This window comes from Podarcis liolepis (genome assembly GCF_965112155.1).
Source record: "Podarcis liolepis genome assembly, chromosome: 1".
NCBI lineage: Eukaryota > Metazoa > Chordata > Lepidosauria > Squamata > Lacertidae > Podarcis > Podarcis liolepis.
This window is the reverse complement of record NC_139554.1, coordinates 91074799-91093480: the sequence shown is the minus strand read 5'-3', so window position 1 is coordinate 91093480 and position 18682 is coordinate 91074799. Positions and strand designations below refer to the sequence as shown.

At 41.0% G+C, this 18682-nt stretch overlaps 1 protein-coding gene across 3 annotated transcripts in view; it reads right to left on the bottom strand.

The window, feature by feature from the left end:
* SLC15A2 (solute carrier family 15 member 2) overlaps positions 1–18682 on the bottom strand; it is a 71401-nt gene that overhangs the window by 13097 nt on the left and 39622 nt on the right. For all 3 annotated transcript variants that reach the window (XM_083489584.1, XM_083489585.1, XM_083489583.1), the window contains 10 exons: positions 17601–17683; positions 15526–15612; positions 14461–14550; positions 12228–12272; positions 10825–10857; positions 10508–10596; positions 9561–9642; positions 8515–8640; positions 5983–6147; positions 1374–1420 (listed from right to left, as the gene is read on the bottom strand). In XM_083489584.1, coding sequence (XP_083345710.1) covers positions 1374–1420; positions 5983–6147; positions 8515–8640; positions 9561–9642; positions 10508–10596; positions 10825–10857; positions 12228–12272; positions 14461–14550; positions 15526–15612; positions 17601–17683 — 847 coding nt within the window. The remainder of the gene's footprint in view (positions 1–1373; positions 1421–5982; positions 6148–8514; positions 8641–9560; positions 9643–10507; positions 10597–10824; positions 10858–12227; positions 12273–14460; positions 14551–15525; positions 15613–17600; positions 17684–18682) is intronic.

Below are 18682 nucleotides of genomic sequence, written 5' to 3'. Positions count from 1 at the left end.
GTGGAAGTCTCCACTCAAGTAAGGTTTTACAGATGACTTTCCCAATGAATTATGTGAATTGTTATTCAGATGGAAGGGGTGCTCTTTCCTTTATTAATACTCTCAGAATTATCTTCAGTTAATCAGTTTAAAAGCAAGACACATTTCAGGAATAAGAATAAAATAAGGAACATGTATAAGCAATATGGCAAGCTTGCATTTCCTTCTTTAGAACATTATTTTGGTGGCGTAAGGCGGGGTGGGGGTGGGGGTGGGGACTGGGCTTTTGGATGTTGTTGGAGACTCCAACTCCCACTGGCCCCAACGAAATTGTCAGGGATGATTGGAGTTAAAACCCAGTAAGTTCTGTGTGGAGGGACACAGGTTCCCCTCCCCTGTCAACTCTCATGAGCCCCAGCCAACATGGCCAAAAGTCAAGGATTATGGGAGTTGCAGTTCACTGATACCAAAATGGCTTCCCATCCTTCACATCAGGTCACTCCCCTTCACCCACATTTCAATCTTGGGCCACTCTGAAGGAAGCATTTCTAATGCCATTTGGGCTTGCATGGTGGATTCATGAACTGTATTACTGCTATACTACTACTACTACTACTGATACCCCGCCCATCTGGCTGGGTTTCCCCAGCCACTCTGGGTAGCTTACAAGACTGAACCAGAATACCTGACTAGTGCAGCTGTCTCGCTGAGCCTCTTCACAGTTTGCATGGCAATCATGTTTGCTGCAGCAACATCAAAACTGTGTGTGCCACATGAAACAGGGGGAATCTGGCATGGGAGACATGAATTGCTAAACACTAAACACTTGCTAAACACTTGTCAAGAGCTGCAGACTCCCTCTGCTTCTGGAGAGCACAATGGATTGGGACCAGAGGGAAATGGCGATTGACTGACCCACCTGGGAAGGTTACCCACTGAAGGCATCTTGTCCAAACGCTTTGCAAAATGCAGAGAAAACACAGCACCCTTTCCCTGGGTGGAGAGAAGCAGCTGCAAGGAGCCAACTGAATTCAGCGTTGTATAGATGTGTGTGATGTGGCTGCTTCAGAGTGCTCAGTGGGAACTGCTGCAGTGGTTGTTCCTAACCAATCAGCAGCTGCATATCTGCACCATTTGACTTCCCTGCCTCCACCATCACCTTGCATTTCCTACTGCTAAAGTTCTCCTCTTCTTTGGTCACTGCTTAGTGATAATAGACTCTTCCTACTACTTCCTACCTTTACACTCTCACTGGGTGCAGCCATAGCAAGCATGATTGCCATATAGTACAGCTTTCATTTGAAACACACTGATGAGGCCCAAGCTCTGGCTGAGCCTGTGTTAACGGCTTCTGTCAAAGCATGGAATTAGAGCAGCAAAGAAACAGGTCACACCTCACAGCAGACATGCCTTCTGATGGCTTTCCCCCCATATCTTTAATCTGAAAGCAAAGGAAAACAAAATCAGTACATGGTTTCTGCTTACATGCAGGCTTTCTAACGAGCAAATAATTTGTAAATAAAAATTAAAAAAACCATGGGTTCTGAATGTGAACTTATTAAATGGAAGAAGATGTTTGAAATGCTCTTTTTATCAGGTCCTACATGGCTTGATTTCTGGTAGGAAGGTTCCTATCCAATTCATAACCTACCAGGCTCGCATTGGTCCAAATGACAGGCAAGGCAACTTTCTCATCTCGCTAAAGCTAAAAGCTAAAATGGGACCCTGTTTTGCCCAGGCATGCATTGATCTACTTTGTGGCAAAAACAGGTGCTTCACCAGCTGCACCAGGGCTCATCCAGATGTTCTTTTTTGCCCAGCGCTCCCCCCCGAAAAACCCACTCTTTACCACTGAATTGGAGCAAACAGCAATCAGCAGAAAACCCAAATTACTGTTTGTTACGATTTAGCATTAAAGGGTGGGTTTTCCTGGGGCAGGGGACAAAAAATGAAAAAGTGAAACCAAACAGTTGGACACAGAGCTTTAAAGTGCAGGGCAAAAGGTAAGTGTGAACAAGCCCTTAGTTTCCACAAATCATGGAGGAATGGAGAAGATCACCAGGGGCTGGGTCAGCACTGAGTTGAGAAAGAAGTGGTGGAGAAGTACACACTGAAGCATTGCAGTGAGTCCATGTGATACCATGTGTCTGGAGGGCCTCTGGAACAGGACTCTTCAACCTTTCCATCCACCTTTAACCCAAACATGCACTTGGAGACCCAGTTCTTAATTTTTAAGCATTCATTTTTTTTTGGTGGAAGTGCTGCCATTGTGACCCACCTTAGATCAGGCTGTGACCTTGAAGTGGGTGTCCTGACCTATCAGTTGAAAACCAGAGGTCTAGACAAGTACGTAGCACCTTATATACATTTCTCAATTCTAAATAGCAGACGAATACTTAATGGACTGTCTGTGACCTTTCTTTCCTACAGAATGGTTAAGGCCTAAGCTTTATCACCACAGCATAGCAGATCATGTTGGTTAAGGAATTGAATGCATAAAGTTGTTTAGCTGAAGGTTAGGGAGTGAAAGATGCAGGAGGGGAATGGTGGGAAATCTCACACAGATCTGAAGAATGGAAGATACTATCCAATTACATCCTTCCACTATTGGAAGTTTTCCATCAGCAGAGGGATACAACTGGATACAAACCACAGTTACTTCTCATTAAAAGGGCTGGGAAGAGATATGCATTGCTGAATTTTCACATATTCATCCAAAATAGCATTTTTAAAATCTGAACAATTTTTTTAACCTGCAAGTTTCTAGATAATGGTTGTAATCGCTATAATATCACTCCATAAACTGAGTGTGCTACACAGAACTTTCTCAGGGCATACAAACAGGACTAGTGAGAGGGCCCCAGTTGTCAGTAACAATTCCAACAGCTGGACAGTCCTTTACACTTAACTGTAATGACTTTTGGAAGAGGGTTTCTTCCCAACCTTTTCACTTCCATCTCTATAAAAGGCCTTTGAGTGCTGCGTGGCTTATATTTGGTAAACAGACAATAAATTGTAAAAGGAATAGTAGATAAACATGATTAATAATGAACAACTAGTTTGCAAACAGTCCACAGCAGCATTTCCCTTGATAATGAATTCAAGCTGATTAGCATCTCACTAGTGGATCCAGCCAGTTATTGGTGCTAACCAACAATGATTAATTTTTCAGTCAGTGGCTGTGATGCCATCAAATATATGGAGATGCTGCAGCAATCATTCTCTTCCTGAATCCCACCAAACAAACAAAACAAATAACCAGTCTTGCAAAAGCAACAGGGCTTAAACTGAAAACAAGCCCCATGCATATCTCCTAAGAAACAGATCCACGGAGTTCAATAGACGTTATTCCCAGGTAAGTGTTAGTTGACTTCTGTGATGTCTTGCTAATGAACAGGGGATGCAAAGGCAAAGGCAGAAAAAAATATGTGCACATCCTGATGTCTAGTGGCAGCTTTTGCAAGAGCCTGAGAATAAAAGCACTGAGGGGCAAATGTCTGTTTCATAAGAACATGGGAAATAAAATGAAAAGAGAGGCATAGGTCCAGGGGCAGCAGCAGACAGTGAGAGAAAGTTGGGAGTCATGGGGAGAGGAAATAAAACTCTGTTGCAGAAAGAAGACCTCTGACCTTAAACTCCTGTCAGGACTAGCTCTATCATTAGACTCAGCCACAGAGGATACTACATGAGCCGCTTGTTGAAATAAAAAATGACTGCCAGCCCAGTCAGCTTCTGTACTACATAGAAAGAGGGAATGGCACCTGGTTGTTCCTTGCCTCATGAATCAAAATGTCCTGCACCAGCCCGGACACTTGTAAACATCTTTAAGACCGCATGCATGGTAAATGTAAAGGTAAAGGGACCCCTGACCATTAGGTCCAGTCGCGGACAACTCTGCGGTTGTGATGCTCATCTTGCTTTATTGGACGAGGGAGCCGGCGTATAGCTTCTGGGTCATGTGGCCAGCATGACTAAGCCACTTCTGGCGAACCAGAGCAGCGCACTGAAACGCCGTTTGCCTTCCCACTGGAGCGGTACCTAGTTATCTACTTGCACTTTGATGTGCTTTTGAACTGCTAGGTTGGCAGGAGCAGGGACTGAGCAATGGGAGTTCACCCCGTCAAGGGGATTTACCACTTTTGTGCTGCTAATAAACAAGGGCAAGTTTTCCACGGGGAGGATTTCAACATTGTGTTAAGGTGATGGTTCTGAAAGGACAAATATTTCAGCTTGCCAGGCAGAATGATCCTCTCTCCCCCCACAGCACAACCCCCCACCCCTGAGCCAATTTTGGGGGCAACACAGGGGGAGTAGCTGGGAGCAGGGCGCCCCATTGCAAAGTGGAAGTGTTTGTGCAGGGATCCTGCTAATAGGTCTCATTCACTGAAACTCGCACACAGTATGGCACTTACATGTTTAAAGAGTATTACTATAATAGAATGTTTAGGTCAAACATCAACATCATATAGTTCAATCCCTTTATTTTGGCCTGATTCCCTTGCCCATCATCTCTTTATAGAAAACATTAGCCTATCATCATGCAAATTACATTGTGCAAGAAGCAGAGAACAGCAAAAGCTGCCTCATCATTAAGTCTTTGGCTCTGGTTTTGCTGCTTCTATGTAGATTTCTGCAGAAAGAGAGGTTTGCTTAATCCTGTGGCCTATTCTGTCAGCTTAATGGCTGTTCTGTTCATTTGCAAAGAGCCTAGAGTCTAGAGAATTTGCGTCTGTTGTGAAATGAGGAGAGATTTAAATCACAAACACAGGGTTCATTGTCAAATCAAAAACTTATCTTTTTTTAAATAAAAAATGCAAAAGTGATTTATTGTAAGTGCTTTAGTACTTCAAAATGGCCAATGTAACTCTAATGATTCTGATGGCTTTTGGTACGGTCATTTTGGTGGCTTCTATTCCAAATTACTATGGTGTCGTGTTAGAGCAGTGATTAAACATGTCTCATCACCTAATTGATTTATCCAATTTGCCACTCCACAGCCTCTTTGTAAACTTTATTTTATGTGAAAGACTTTTGGAAAAAAGTTTCTTCTTGTCCTCTACTCTTTTTGTAGGGCTTTGCCATCTAGTAAGTCTTATTCTGATCTCCCCTCCCATTGCAGTGTTTGGCAGCTTAAATTGGGTCTAGCAGCTCAAAAGCTATAAAACCACCTAGCAGAAGTGATAGCAGAGGCAGTACTACTTGTTAAAACATCTAAATTAATCATAAGTCCCTCATGAATAAGTAGATGAGATAATGAACTAGTTATCTCTTACTAATTGCATTGTGATATCCGCTCAATAGATGCTATACTTTTCATTCTAGGATGGGAATTGCTTCCTATTTAGAATCTGTGAGGCAATCTGCTACCATGCCTACCAAAATCAAATCATAGCTTTGGATTCCAAGGACCATGGATAAACTTTTTGGAAGATAGCCCTTAGTCTGGGAGTAGAACTAAGCCAATTTATTTTCAAAAGACATTTTTCCTGAGAATTTTTTTCCTTATCACTAACCACCTAGGGGGAAAAGCCACTTTGACAGATTTTTCTCCAAATATTATTCACCATTTTTATGGCCCACCCCACCAATGCTTCAGAATGACACATGGACCAGGGCATTGTTTGAGACAATGGAAATGGTAGCTAGGTTAAAAGAAATCCTCTTGGGGTGGGGTGGGGGGAGGAAGCTAGAAGCTGTGCTAGTGCTACATTTAAAGCAGATCACCAGTCCCAATAATTTTTTGGAGAACTTTTCACCCTGGAGAAATTTGGTGAAATGGTTTCTCAAGCTATTTCCCCATGGATACAGGGAAGAATTTTGAGAGGCCATTTGCATGCATCTCTAGTCTAGAGGTACAAAATTTAGAAAATGGGATGATAGCAGGTCCAGCACATTAATGTTCTCTGCTTGTTGACTGCAAACTGGAATCTTCCTTACAGGATTATGTAGGTTGTTGGATTTTTTCAAGTATCTGACATTGCCCTACTTGATTTCCACACTTACTAAATGGCTTGTTAGGCTTCTTTCCACCTTGTAGACAATTAAGCTGTACACTGACTTTTCGTGGGCGGTAGTATTAAACATGAAAGATGATCCTTGATACTGTATCTTCAAACGAAGGTTTTGTTGGCCATCTCTCAGAATCAATTTGGTGTACTCAGCAGGATCCTGAGCAAAATGAAAGAAAGAATACAATATATTCATTGTGCATGGGAAAAAATTATTTCAGTTTTCAGTTATTTTTATCAATCATTTCTTAATAAACTGTGAATTTGCACCTTCGCAGCTGTGCACATCCCAAAGATTTTATGCAATTTGTCAGAAAAAGACTCATGAAATGGTTCATGGGGTTGGTAGTCTGAAAGAACGATTATTAGCATTTATGTAATACTAGACTGGAGTGCCAAAGGGACACAGGTGGCGCTGGGGGTTAAACCACAGAGCCTAGGACTTGCTGATCAGAAGGTCGGCGGTTCGAATCCCTGCGATGGGGTGAGCTCCCGTTCCTCGGTCCCTGCTCCTGCCAACCTAGCAGTTTGAAAGCACGCCCAAGTGCAAGTAGATAAATAGGTACCGCTCCGGCGGGAAGGTAAACGGCATTTCCGTGAGCTGCTCTGGTTTGCCAGGAGCGGCTTAGTCATGCTGGCCACATGACCTGGAAGCTGTACGCCGGCTCCCTCAGCCAATAAAGTGAAATGAGCGCTGCAACCCCAGAGTCGGTCACAACTGGACCTAATGGTCAGGGGTCCCTTTACCTTTAATACTAGACTGTACAAAGCATTTTGTCAATGACCCAACATTCCCATTGAATAGGCCAATATTATTGGGCAGTAGCCAACACTCCCATTCTGCTAGAGAAATGGATATGGCTAGCAGAACAGAACTTGGCTCCCCTCTTCCCTGCAGCCCCCCAGCACCCTCGAAACCAGCTCGAAAGGGTTGGGGGACTCAACCCTTGGTGCTACCTTGGATACAACCCATTGTCCCCATACTGCAGGTACGAACCTATCTGCAGGTTATGCCTGTTTTACTATACAGTGGGAGATTAGTAAATAGGCTGTTGAATCTTTTAAGTGATCCTGTGCTTTTAATTTAAGTTTTTGCCCTTTTGTGGCTTTCCCCTAATTTCTGCTGGAAGAATAGTGATGAATTGCCCCTTGATTGCCCCTTGAATGAGTTCTTTAACTTCTTCCTTGTTGTCAGTTCCTGCTCCAGCAGTGGAACAGGGATGTTAGTTACTAATGGTCTCTGTCTTTTTCATTTTTATATAGCGAAATAATGTAATTTCATTATGTAAAAAGAAAATAATAATGGAAAAATTGGGACCTAAAACCATCCCATGGGAACAAGAGCAATTTTTTCATGCTGGACAGATTACCCCTGCAATTTACAGCACACACACATCACACCACAACAATTCAGGTTTAACAAAAATGGGAGGACAATACAGAAAATGGAATACAATACTCTGCCAATGATGTCATCTGTTTTCTCTGAAAAGGTGAGTTAACTAACGATGGCAATTTCAGACTGAACTGTTAGTGTAGAAGAAACCTAAGTTTCAAGCCGCTCCGCTCCACTAGCTCTCACATCTAGATGAATGAGGTGGGCAGGAAGTTCAACTTCAAATGGGAAGCCAAAAAATATAAAAAGTGGACATGACCAAGCTCCAGCCCAGACTTCTTCAATGAATCCCAAGCTTCTGCATGAACAAATCAAAGGAAGAGGAGCGTAAATGATAACACTCCCTCCTTAACTGAGTTTCAGTGGCAAATCATGCAGAAAGCCTGCCAGCTGGATACACTGCATGCTTGAACTTACTTCTGATAACCCTAGAATTATGAAAAAGGGGAGAGAACCACACTTTCAGCGCTTTCAGTTAACCACCCCATTCTTTATATTCTTCCTGTGCACTTCTTTTAATTTTTCCTGTTCTAGCATGTTCCTTTCAGATCTAAACTGACTGTGACCTATGGGAAACACAGATCATATAAAGAGGCTTTTTGGGGAACATATTCATCCGAGAAGATTTAACCTTTTTTCCCTAATTATAAGTAAATATAGTCAGCCATCTGTGCCTTTTTTGTTGAAATACGCTGGGGAGGATGGGGATTGCTGTCAAAGGCACAGTGCCCTGTAGAAACATGTCACCGCTCCATATGGTAGGACAGACACAGGGGAAGGAAGGTCAAATCTTCTTGTTCTTCTGAATATATGAGGAAATGGAAGCTTTCTTTGTCATACAGAAGCCATTATCATAATGACTGAGAAAGGATCCATACAATAATAAATACATATGGAATGTAAAACACAAAACCAATAATTATCATGGGGTGTGATAACAACAACAAAACAACAACAACAACAACAACAACAACAACAACAACAACAACAACAACAACATTGTATACTGCCCTTCATCCATAGATCTCAAGGCAGTTCACAGCATCTGGTATCTGTCTGTGGTATTTTGGAAAGTTAAGTATTAACTTTGAAAAGGAATGATCTTGCCAAGGAAATAACCAATAAGCTCACCTGAAATGGTTTGATCGGCTGTCGAAATAGGTCATAATCTTGGATTGCCACTTCAATATCACTGTCTGCCAAATTCAGGACCTGAATGTAGCTTTCTTTTGAAACTGGCTTTGGCACAGCATTTTCCTAATGGAAATAAAGTGCATAGTTATAATACTACAGTAGGTAGTTGTAATATTAAGCACTTGGTTAGTCAAAACCCTATTCCCTCCTTTACCAAAGCTGTACAATAGCAACAGAACATAGCTCTTAGTTATATATATCTTGATGGTTGGTAGTTATTATAAAAGAGGCATAAAAGACTTTTGAAAATGTTGCTGTAAAAGAGGTGTGTTCCACACATGCACAGACTTTTCCTCTACTTGATAATATATACAAGAATATACATACAGGTGGGTTTCTTTCTAACTTTAGGGCTGATGTTACCTTTTGTGATGTGATCATCACATCTTTGTGGCCATGTGTCACATTGCACCATTCATGTTTGGAACAGGAAGTGTGTGTGTCCAGGAAGACGTCCTACTCATCTGAGATGAACCAGAAACATCTGCCCATCTCACGTGGTCTTCCTGTTCCAAGTATTAGCAGATTGGCATGGGACCCAAGCATGAAGAACCAGCAGCTGCACCACAAAGGACAAGAACTGGACCTCCGCACTGAGTCTCAGGCAACATGCACTTGTTATGAGTTCCAGCGTGCTATTGCTAGGATTATGTCTGTCAAATATGTGGTCTGAAGGCAATATTCTTTTGGAATTGGCTTCAACATAGCCTTTCCTAATTAAAAGAATATGCCACAATATAATCACAATGATTCCCTGAATTCTGGTTATTAATGATCCAGATCACTTTCTGATCTACAGATTCATGACATTCAATCTCTGTTCCAAAATAAGGACCTGAAACCTTAGAGTATTTTAAAATTGTGTATTCAGGAGCCAATACCATAAAACAAGTCAAGGAGGGAGGATGGGTAGTGCATTGGTACATAGAGGTAGGAAGCATGTATCTTTACCTCTTTGCTTCATACAGCTGCTCAGTGCTTACCTCTATCCTGAGTTCTACAACAGCTGCAATTGCAAATGCCAGGCCCGCAAGGATCATGCCAGTTGCCATCTTTTTAATGGGTCTGATAGTAAATAAACACAACTTAATAACAAAAATTGTGTAATTTAAGATGAATCATGCAATTCCTCTGAGTCCGAGATCATTGCACATTAAGCCATATGAACAGATAGAGGCTGTTCTTTTAACATAAAACCTCCATATTATATTATTATGAGGCTATAACCGAGGCCCATTCAAATTGATAAGCTATTTAAAAAATGCTCTGTGCTAGCAAGTTTCATATTATCTTCCCCTTAGCTCTTCTAGGAAGGAACGTTGTTTGGCATTTAGTTAATGTGTGAAGTGGAGGAAAGCACCACTGATGATCTATCTCCAACTCCCTTCTAGGGCAGCAGACAGAAAAATTGCCTTGGGTTATTGAACTACAAGTGCTGAAGGCATGTAAGAAATAAATTGCACATCTCCCAGAGCACCTATCATGACCAACATTTTCAAAATGTGATATCTGTGCTTGTGTGGATATCCCTTGGGCCTAAATGAAGTGAAGCACAAGTTAGGAGAGTGTTTCAATACGTAAAGATGCTCTACTTTGACAGAAAAATATTGGAAGGTTGTAAAAATACTGGTGCCTCCCACCACAAACCACTAAAACTAGAAGATGCTGGTGTTTGCATGCAGTCCCTCTGCTTTGAGGGGATATGTAAAAGCTGCAGAAAAGTCCATCTTTTTTTAACTAGTAGGCCATATTTTCCTAGAACTCACAGGCTCTAGAGATTGAAGGAGATTCTCCCTTCTGTTACCTCTCCTTCATAAAACTATCCATGCTTGACTAATAATCTTAGACATTTTCAACCTACAAGAGTATGTGCATCCATGAATCTGTACTGCATTTTCTAAATAAAAGGGGGGAAAGTTCAGGTACTTACGTGAAATTAACTTTGCACAGGTTCACCAAGGGGTACAGCCCGAAGTCAAAAACTGGGATGAAGACAAGGATCAAGAGAGGATTTAAGAACTGAAAAACCAAATGATGCATTATATTAGCCATTTATGGTAACTTAGGCTGCAGTCCTAAATACACCATAGGGAGTAATTCACAACTGGTGCTGATGGAATGCCAGGATACAGTCTGTAATTATATAGATGAAGTGGTTAAACGACGAATCGCTGGTGCTATGACAGTGGCATCAATACAAATTCCGACACAGTAGCAACGTGCCCTAGCTGACAACCATTGCCTTACCTGCATCTGGTCAGGTTGAAGGACAAATCCTCCCTGAAATTAAAGGATTGAAACTGGTTAGCAAACAAAATAAGGGAACTGTGGCAGAACTGACATCAGTGAAGCAGACAGCTAACACATGCAGGAGGATGAAAGGAACAATGCTTTAGAAGCAAGCCATCTGCCGAACATAACAGAGATCCCATAGCAGAAAACTTCATTGCATTTCAGACCAAACTGTATTTGGACAACATCTCTAAACAGACGTGGGACTAGCCACAGGGACACACTGTTTGTTTAAGAACAGGACTGTATCTATTTATGAATTTCATAATGTATCATGAGCATTTGTCTGATTCCTCAGTCATGCTCTACTGGAACTATGTTCTCAGCCCTGCCCCACTCAATGGCCTGGTCATGTGTCATGATCCCTGACCTCTGAGACCTTGTAGTGCACAGCAGTGGACACCAATGGTGACAAGATTCAGACCACTTCCTCATGGAGATAACTGTCAGTATCTTATTTGGGGCCCTCCCAGTGCAATGACACAGCCCTGCCACCATTCTTGGACTCAGATGATGAGACCCTTGCAGGACCTCCATCCTCTCAGACTTGCAGAAGTTAAAGACTGCAAAATCAGGCAAGGGCTCTTCCATAATTCAGCCACCTTTCCCAAGAGGCAGAACCAACCACATGGTTGCATCCATAAGGCTTCAGTAGACTTTAGCTCTCTGCTGAGACATCATCTTCCTATAATAACCTTAGTCAAAGAGAGTTTCAGCCAGAAGTCCAAGATCCTATTTTGTCCACCCACTGCATGAAAACACTTTTCAGCTGGCTTTGCCTACCTTGACTGAACATTACTGTTGTTGCTGATGGTAATAATACAAAGTAGGCTGAAAATCATGACAATACTATGATAAAGTAAGTGGAAGACCATGAAGATGATCGTAATGTGTTTTATCTGTTTTTAGCTACTGTTTAATTTAATAATATTTTGAAAGCTTTTAAATACCTGGTTTTACTGAAAGGTTTGATGTTTTATTTTATATATCTGTAAATCGCTTAGAGGGTCTTTTTATTATCAAGCAGTACACAGTTTTTGTTAAATAAATAACATGACACAGTAGGCTAAAGAGCAAATGGGAATTCGCTTAGGGACTCTCAGAATCTCACTGAGCCAAAATATATTAATTGCTGGAGGATACTCTCCATATCTCTTCTATTCCATATTAAATTGTTCTCCCGTCCTGCCCCCCACTAGTCATTAAGTCTATAATTATTGTTCCGTTAGAGATGCACTTACTTTAAAATCAATAGAAGTGTGACCCTTTATTACACTGCCAGCCCATAATTTAAACTACTGACTTGAATTTGTTTAATGAAGAAATATAATTATCGTGAATGAACCCTATCTACTTACAAAGTCAGCATTCATTTTAGTGGCTTGCAGTGTCCACCTAGAACCCTAAGGAGAAAACAGATCAAAATGAATACCATGGAGTACTGCATGCATGGCCAACATTGGAAAAAAAAGCAATAGCAAATTACCAAAAAGGGCCATGAAATATTGTTAAGGTTCAGAACATGAAAATGCATTCATCATACATTCTTAACATATATAATAATTGCAGTTAAATGAAAGCATGTGCATTTTCTCCTTATGTGTTATCAGAAACAGAACCTTGTCAATTCTTTTCCTAAATGCCTACCCTTTGAATAGGGAGAAAATCCACAGAATCACATTTAGCAAACCAAGAAGAGGCTAAAGCAACAGGTAGAATTATGCACACAACCAAGGTAGGAAGGCTGTTCTTAAAAATGGAATCAAATGTAAGATTTTCTAAGCAATACCCAGTTCTTGACATGTATATTTCCCACACAAGGAAGTATCTTATTCATCTTATTTTCTGTTAGTCAAATGCTGTAAGAAACCCAGAAACAATGTTTCTCAATGAAAAGGAAAATAAATAGTTAGGGATGGATTCATCTTCAAGGGCTTATCTGTGCAATCCACCACATGTCTATTGAGAAGCAAGTCCCATTGAGTTCAATGGAACTTATTCTCATGTAAGTGTGTGTAGGATCTCATCACCTATCTTGATTGTGACAATTGGTATAAATAAATTTGATATAGGCTTGTAGTGTATATGTGCCCCAGGATCTCTTAAGAGGAATGGAGGTGGGGCAAATATATGCCCACTACATCATTGGATTTAAATATCCACATGTATAGGGATTGCCATTGGAAATTTAAACAGAACAATATGTTCTACAGTGTCTGGCACATTCAAAGAACATCCGCAATGTCTATCATTTCTGGGGATGTTTGATTATCTGCTCTTGACGGAAGCTGAGGGACCAATGCATTTTTGTACATTGTTCTCACTACAGGCATTTTATTGCATACCTTACCCTAGCATATGCATTTTTAAATACTTTACTTTGCTGTAGAACTCCATTGCAAAATTTGGAGAAGTGAAAATTTCCAACAGTGGTTGTGTTTTGGTGTGCATAGTGTTGTGAAAAGTGCAGGTTAGGTGCAGGTTAAATACAAGCTGAATTTAATTTGGTCTCTAATAATATCAGAGGGTTTTTTGTTCTGTTTAATTGCTTGAATGTGTGCATTACAGGAAACTTTTCTTCTGTCCATTGTACAACCAGCTACACAAACATATGCTATCCCCCTTTTTGGGTAGTCTAACATCACGGCACAGTGAAAATATTAGTTTCTATCTGTCTGACATTCACCTGGAAGTAACTGCAAGGGTAGCTGAGTTTTTGTCAATAGTATCTCTTAGGCACTATTTAGAGAGAAGAAATTCCAATGAAAATCCTCATTATTACATATTTTACGTGGCTGTTTATTTGTATATATTTTAAAATTTTATATATAGATGTTTTATCATGGCCTATACTTGTAATGCCTAATAAAGGTCTGGAGAAGTTAAAAATGCATTAGATTATGGGAAATTGCATTGCAACGATATGTGTTAGGATGTAAAACTGCATACAAAATTGTGCATGTTTGGAGCAATTTGCTGATGAATTTTCATGACAGCTTTTTTAAAAAAACAGTTCAGAAAACTAAAGAATCGAACATAAGACTGTGAAAGTCACTGGTGAAGGTCACCTTTTACTTTCACACACAGTGGTGTAGTGGTAAATTCTGAAGTGCAGGAGCTAATCAAGGAGTCCTGTGGCACCATAAAGTCTAAGGTTTTTTTGCACCCTGTCTGTATCCCTATACCTAGTTATTTGAGAGTAAGTTCTGTTGATCACAGTGGTGTTTACTTCTGGCTGCATATGTTTAAACTTGCAAAGCACACTGAAATTTAGGAAAAGATCTTCAGCCCAGCTGAAATGTAACCTTAAGCTTTTTATTAGAAATGAAAACAAGCTTGCAAAGATGTACTACTGCCATTTAAATTGCTAACCTAACCTACTGTAATGCAGAAACCCCATTAACGGAAAGGACCTGAAAGCCTTATTACTAGCTCAATCACTTGCCAGAACAAAGTGTGTCTGCCAATTACCCTGGTTCTTTACCCAATGATGTCATTGCTCCTGTTCTGAAAAAAGTCCTGCAGCTGCATTATCTTGATACTGGGGCTGAGGGGTACAGTGAAGCCACACTAGATAGTACTGCACATTACCTGTTGATCAAAGAGAGCCCAAAACATTGGAAGTGGTATGAAGAGAAACAGGACCCGTGTCACCATTTTAACTTCAGTTATCAGTTGGTTCTGTGAAAGGAAACACAAAGCAAAAGACAATAATGGTTAGTAGGGAAGAAAGGTCTACAAGCAACAGTCTCAGACAACATAATTTTGCTGCATGGATGTGAACTCCGTGTAGGAAAATATGTGTGTTTTCCCTAATATCAACTTTTATGCTTTAAGTACACCAGTTCTGCAGATGATGTGTTCAGGTGCTTCTCAATCCGTTCAGCTCCGTTGTGGAACATTTTAGATGCAATGATTTTGGAGGCTGATGCAAAGAGAGCTATGCCTATGCATATTTGGGGTGACCCAGTTACTGCAGAATAATCACACATGACAAATCTGGTTATGGATATTTGAGCAAATGTACTGTAAACAATGTGAGCTAATATAGCAAGCACAAGGGAGGAACAAAGAAAACGGGTAGGCAGGTATGCACTGCACCAAATCAATGTATCTCAGTATCAGGGAACACACTACTTTTTCAGGCATACACTAAAATCGTAAGGTGTGATTGTGACAAACACATGCCTATAATAGAGGCGCACTAACCACAGAGCTGGAATTGGATGCACCTTCCTGAACAGTGTGCTCATGGTGGCAAACTTGGGTTGGTTCCGATCTAAACTCCTCTGTTCTTGGGTGCTTTGTTTTGGGAGAGGGACAGTTTACAAACAAATTTCCACTATGGCTGATGTTGGGAGCTTCAGTTTCCCTGTATTCACACTACGATTCCCAGGCAGTGTTGCAGAAATGTGTATTCATTCCATAAAGGAAGCACACATGCACAAAAAACTGAAGTCAATTTAGGGGTGTGTGTGTATTTTTTGTACATTCTCTGAAGACACTTACAGTGGTCTTCAGGAGACACTTGCAGTGATTTTGAATGAAGATGAGGAGAGTTGATCCATTTCTACATTCTAGCTGTTATACTCTGATAGCTCACATCTTATTTGAGGAATATATATTAAAATACTTCAGATCCAAATATTGACTTACTGAGTATTTTTCTGAGGCCCAGTCCAGCCAGTGCTCCCTTTTAGGAATGTGCCGGGATCGATTTTTGATCCGGTTTGTAACAGCAAACTAGAGGGGAATAAAAGCATTTGAGAGATGTGTAGGTTATGGAGTTGCTCCTACATTTGTTTAACTTAGTCCACTGCGTAAAGCCCATTACAATTAATTACATCATTTCTTACACAACCTTATATTGTTTTCTTGACCCTACTCTCACGCCATATATCATGAGTGGAGAACCTGTGGCCCTTCAAATACCATTGGACACTAACTCCCATCAACCCCAGCAAGCATATTTAGTGGTCAGGGATGATGGGAATTGCAGTCTAGCAACATCTGGAAGACCACAAGTTCCTAATCCCTGTCTTAAATAAGGTTTCATCACTTTCGTTGATTCACTGGATGACTTCCACAAGACACAAAGGATATTATTTTCTGGGTAATGGCATTTGTTGTATGAATAAGGCCTTGGGTTCCATACCCCTTAGTCCAGCAAAGCAAATCATGGCATGCGTGGCATGCTTGATATTGTTCCTGCAATTCTTGGTCTTTTTCTTTTCACCAGAAAAAAGTGGCAACATTTAACAGCTACTGGTGAGCTCCATATATGCAACTCTGTAGTTGACCACATATCTGCAGTGTCCTTTATTTCGGAAATGTTGATCTGGAAAATCTAGATGATAGAGAAAAGTTTCCTGTCCTTGAAAAGTAAGACCAAGTTTCATTCACCCCAACATTCTGTCAGTGGCCCACTGCCAACTCCAAGTGGGCCCCATCCCTGAGAGAGCCCACCTCCTCCTTGCTGCTGTTGCCATTGGCCATTATTTTCCCTCTCCTTCAGGACCCAGAAGGAGAATTCAAGGCAAGTGAAGGATGCTGTTTTTTCCTCCTCCCTCTGCTCACTCCTTGCATGTCCAGAGAGGGAAGATGAACAATGACAGCAGAGATAAGGTACAGCAGTGTCAGGAGGCCCAGAAGGTCAACAGTAGATCTCTTAAAGGGGCCCATAGAGCCCTACCCACTGCAGTGGCAACCCTATGTTAATGAGGAGGGTGTGATGATTACTGAGGCAGCCATACCTAGCACCTCATCATCAATTGTACTTCCTTTGGACAGAGAATTTCCATTTATCTGTAATGGCTAATAGCCACTGAGCAACTCATTCCCTATCGAGGTATTTAATCCATTTTAAGAAATCACCTTCAGGCTGGTGGCCATCACCACACCTTCTGGTGATGAATTTCATATGATAATTATGTACTAATGATTGTATGAGAAACAACTTATTTTGACTGCAGTTAATACAGTGCCAATCAATTTCACTGGTTGACCCTGAATTCTAATATGCTAGGAAGGGGAGAATGAGAAAGTGATGTAATATAATCCTTCATACCATTCACAATTCTTCACATGTCCATTGCATCACACCCCTGAGTTATATTTTTCCTAATCTTTTTTTTTTTTTAAGCCTCAAATGCCTTGTTGTGCAAATTGTCACAGTGACCTCAGTGCTGGAGTAAAGTAATACTAATCAGGATGATGGATGGTAGGGAGCCATTCTGGATGTTGAGCAGCAGAGCCAATGAACGTTTTTGGCCCCAAGCCCTCTGGTTTAGATCCAACATGCAGTTATGCTTTGAGAGAAGTTGGACAAAATATTCTCATGTATTACCTTTGAGTCTGAATGGCTACTTGGCTAAAGTCCCTTCTCCAATCTGAAGCTGGCTCTTGGAATCATTGACATAAAAGCCCTACGCAGATGACTGAAAGAGTGGAGATAATCAGTATATCCAGCAGGGAGCAGGATAATGTTGGCTGCTTCATTGTGTTGATCAGGTATTCTGCCCAGGGCCTGTTTGTGTGCAACATAGAGGCCAGAAGCAGCAGCAGTGGGCATTATTCCACTGCAGTGGAATTTATTTCTAAGCAAATCTATATAGAATTGCATTGTAAAACTCATATGGCTAATCAATTAACATCAGGGTCAGACATGTGTAAAATATGATTTTACAATCTCAGAGTCATGCATGAAAAGGATATCTAAGAAACACACTTACCCCAATGCACTTGCAAATTTCGAGTAAGATATTTCCTTCTGGTGGAGTCTTTTTGTACATTCCATTTCCAGCAATAAACACAACTATAAAAGAAGTGTGGTTTGAATGTAGGCAAAAGGAGTTACTGTACATCCAATGTAGCTAGGCATCTGCATGAAGAAACTTTCATAGTTGGTCCTGGGGGTACAGGGACCTTTCAGAATAGCACGGAAAGTGGCACAGAGGCAGGATGCACAGTCAAAAATCAGGTGCCTTGCCAAGCAGAATCACTTTCCACTGCTTTAGAAATCTTACGAAGAGTGTGTCCATTGAGACAAAAAATGCATTTTTTAAAAAAAATCTAAGTATCCCCAAACATTGATTGTTATAAACTTTATTTAGGTGTTCACATAATGCATGGGGGGGGGGGATAAAGTGTGGAGGAGGTGCTGGCGCATACAGCTGCACATCCACTCCTTAATTCAGCACAAGAACTTACAAAAAGCCCTGCAGGGCCAGGCCAAAGCCCATCTAGTCCAGCATCCTGTTTTGGGAGTGGCTAAATTGGAAGCCCAGCAGAAGCCCTTGAGAAGAATCTGAGCGCAACAGAAAGATTCCCATCAATTGGTATTCAGAGGCATGCTGCCTCTGACAGATGAGGGAGAATGTATCCATTATGGCAAGTTGCCATTGACAGCTTTATCCTTCATGAATTCATCTGCTGCTCTTTCAAATGCATCCAAGTTGGTGGCCGTTAATACATCTAGTGGGAGCAAATTCCATAGTTTGACTATGTGCTGTGTGAAGAAGCATTTTCTTTTGTCTGTCCTGAAACTTCCAACACTTAGCTTTGTCCCCACTATCTACGTTGTGCTTAATTGCTCATGGAGAAGAGAATGATGTGGGATGGAGGGAGGCATCTGTGGTGCAATTGTGCATTCTGGACAAAGTAGTTTTTAAATTTTGCCTAACCCGACACAAGCAAGAGCAGATTTGAAAATCATCATGCATAAAAAATACTCAAAATCTGATGTTGTTGTTTTTTCATTTGTCACTGTAACAAATGAAATACTGGACTAAATGGTCCAGTCATATGATTTGTT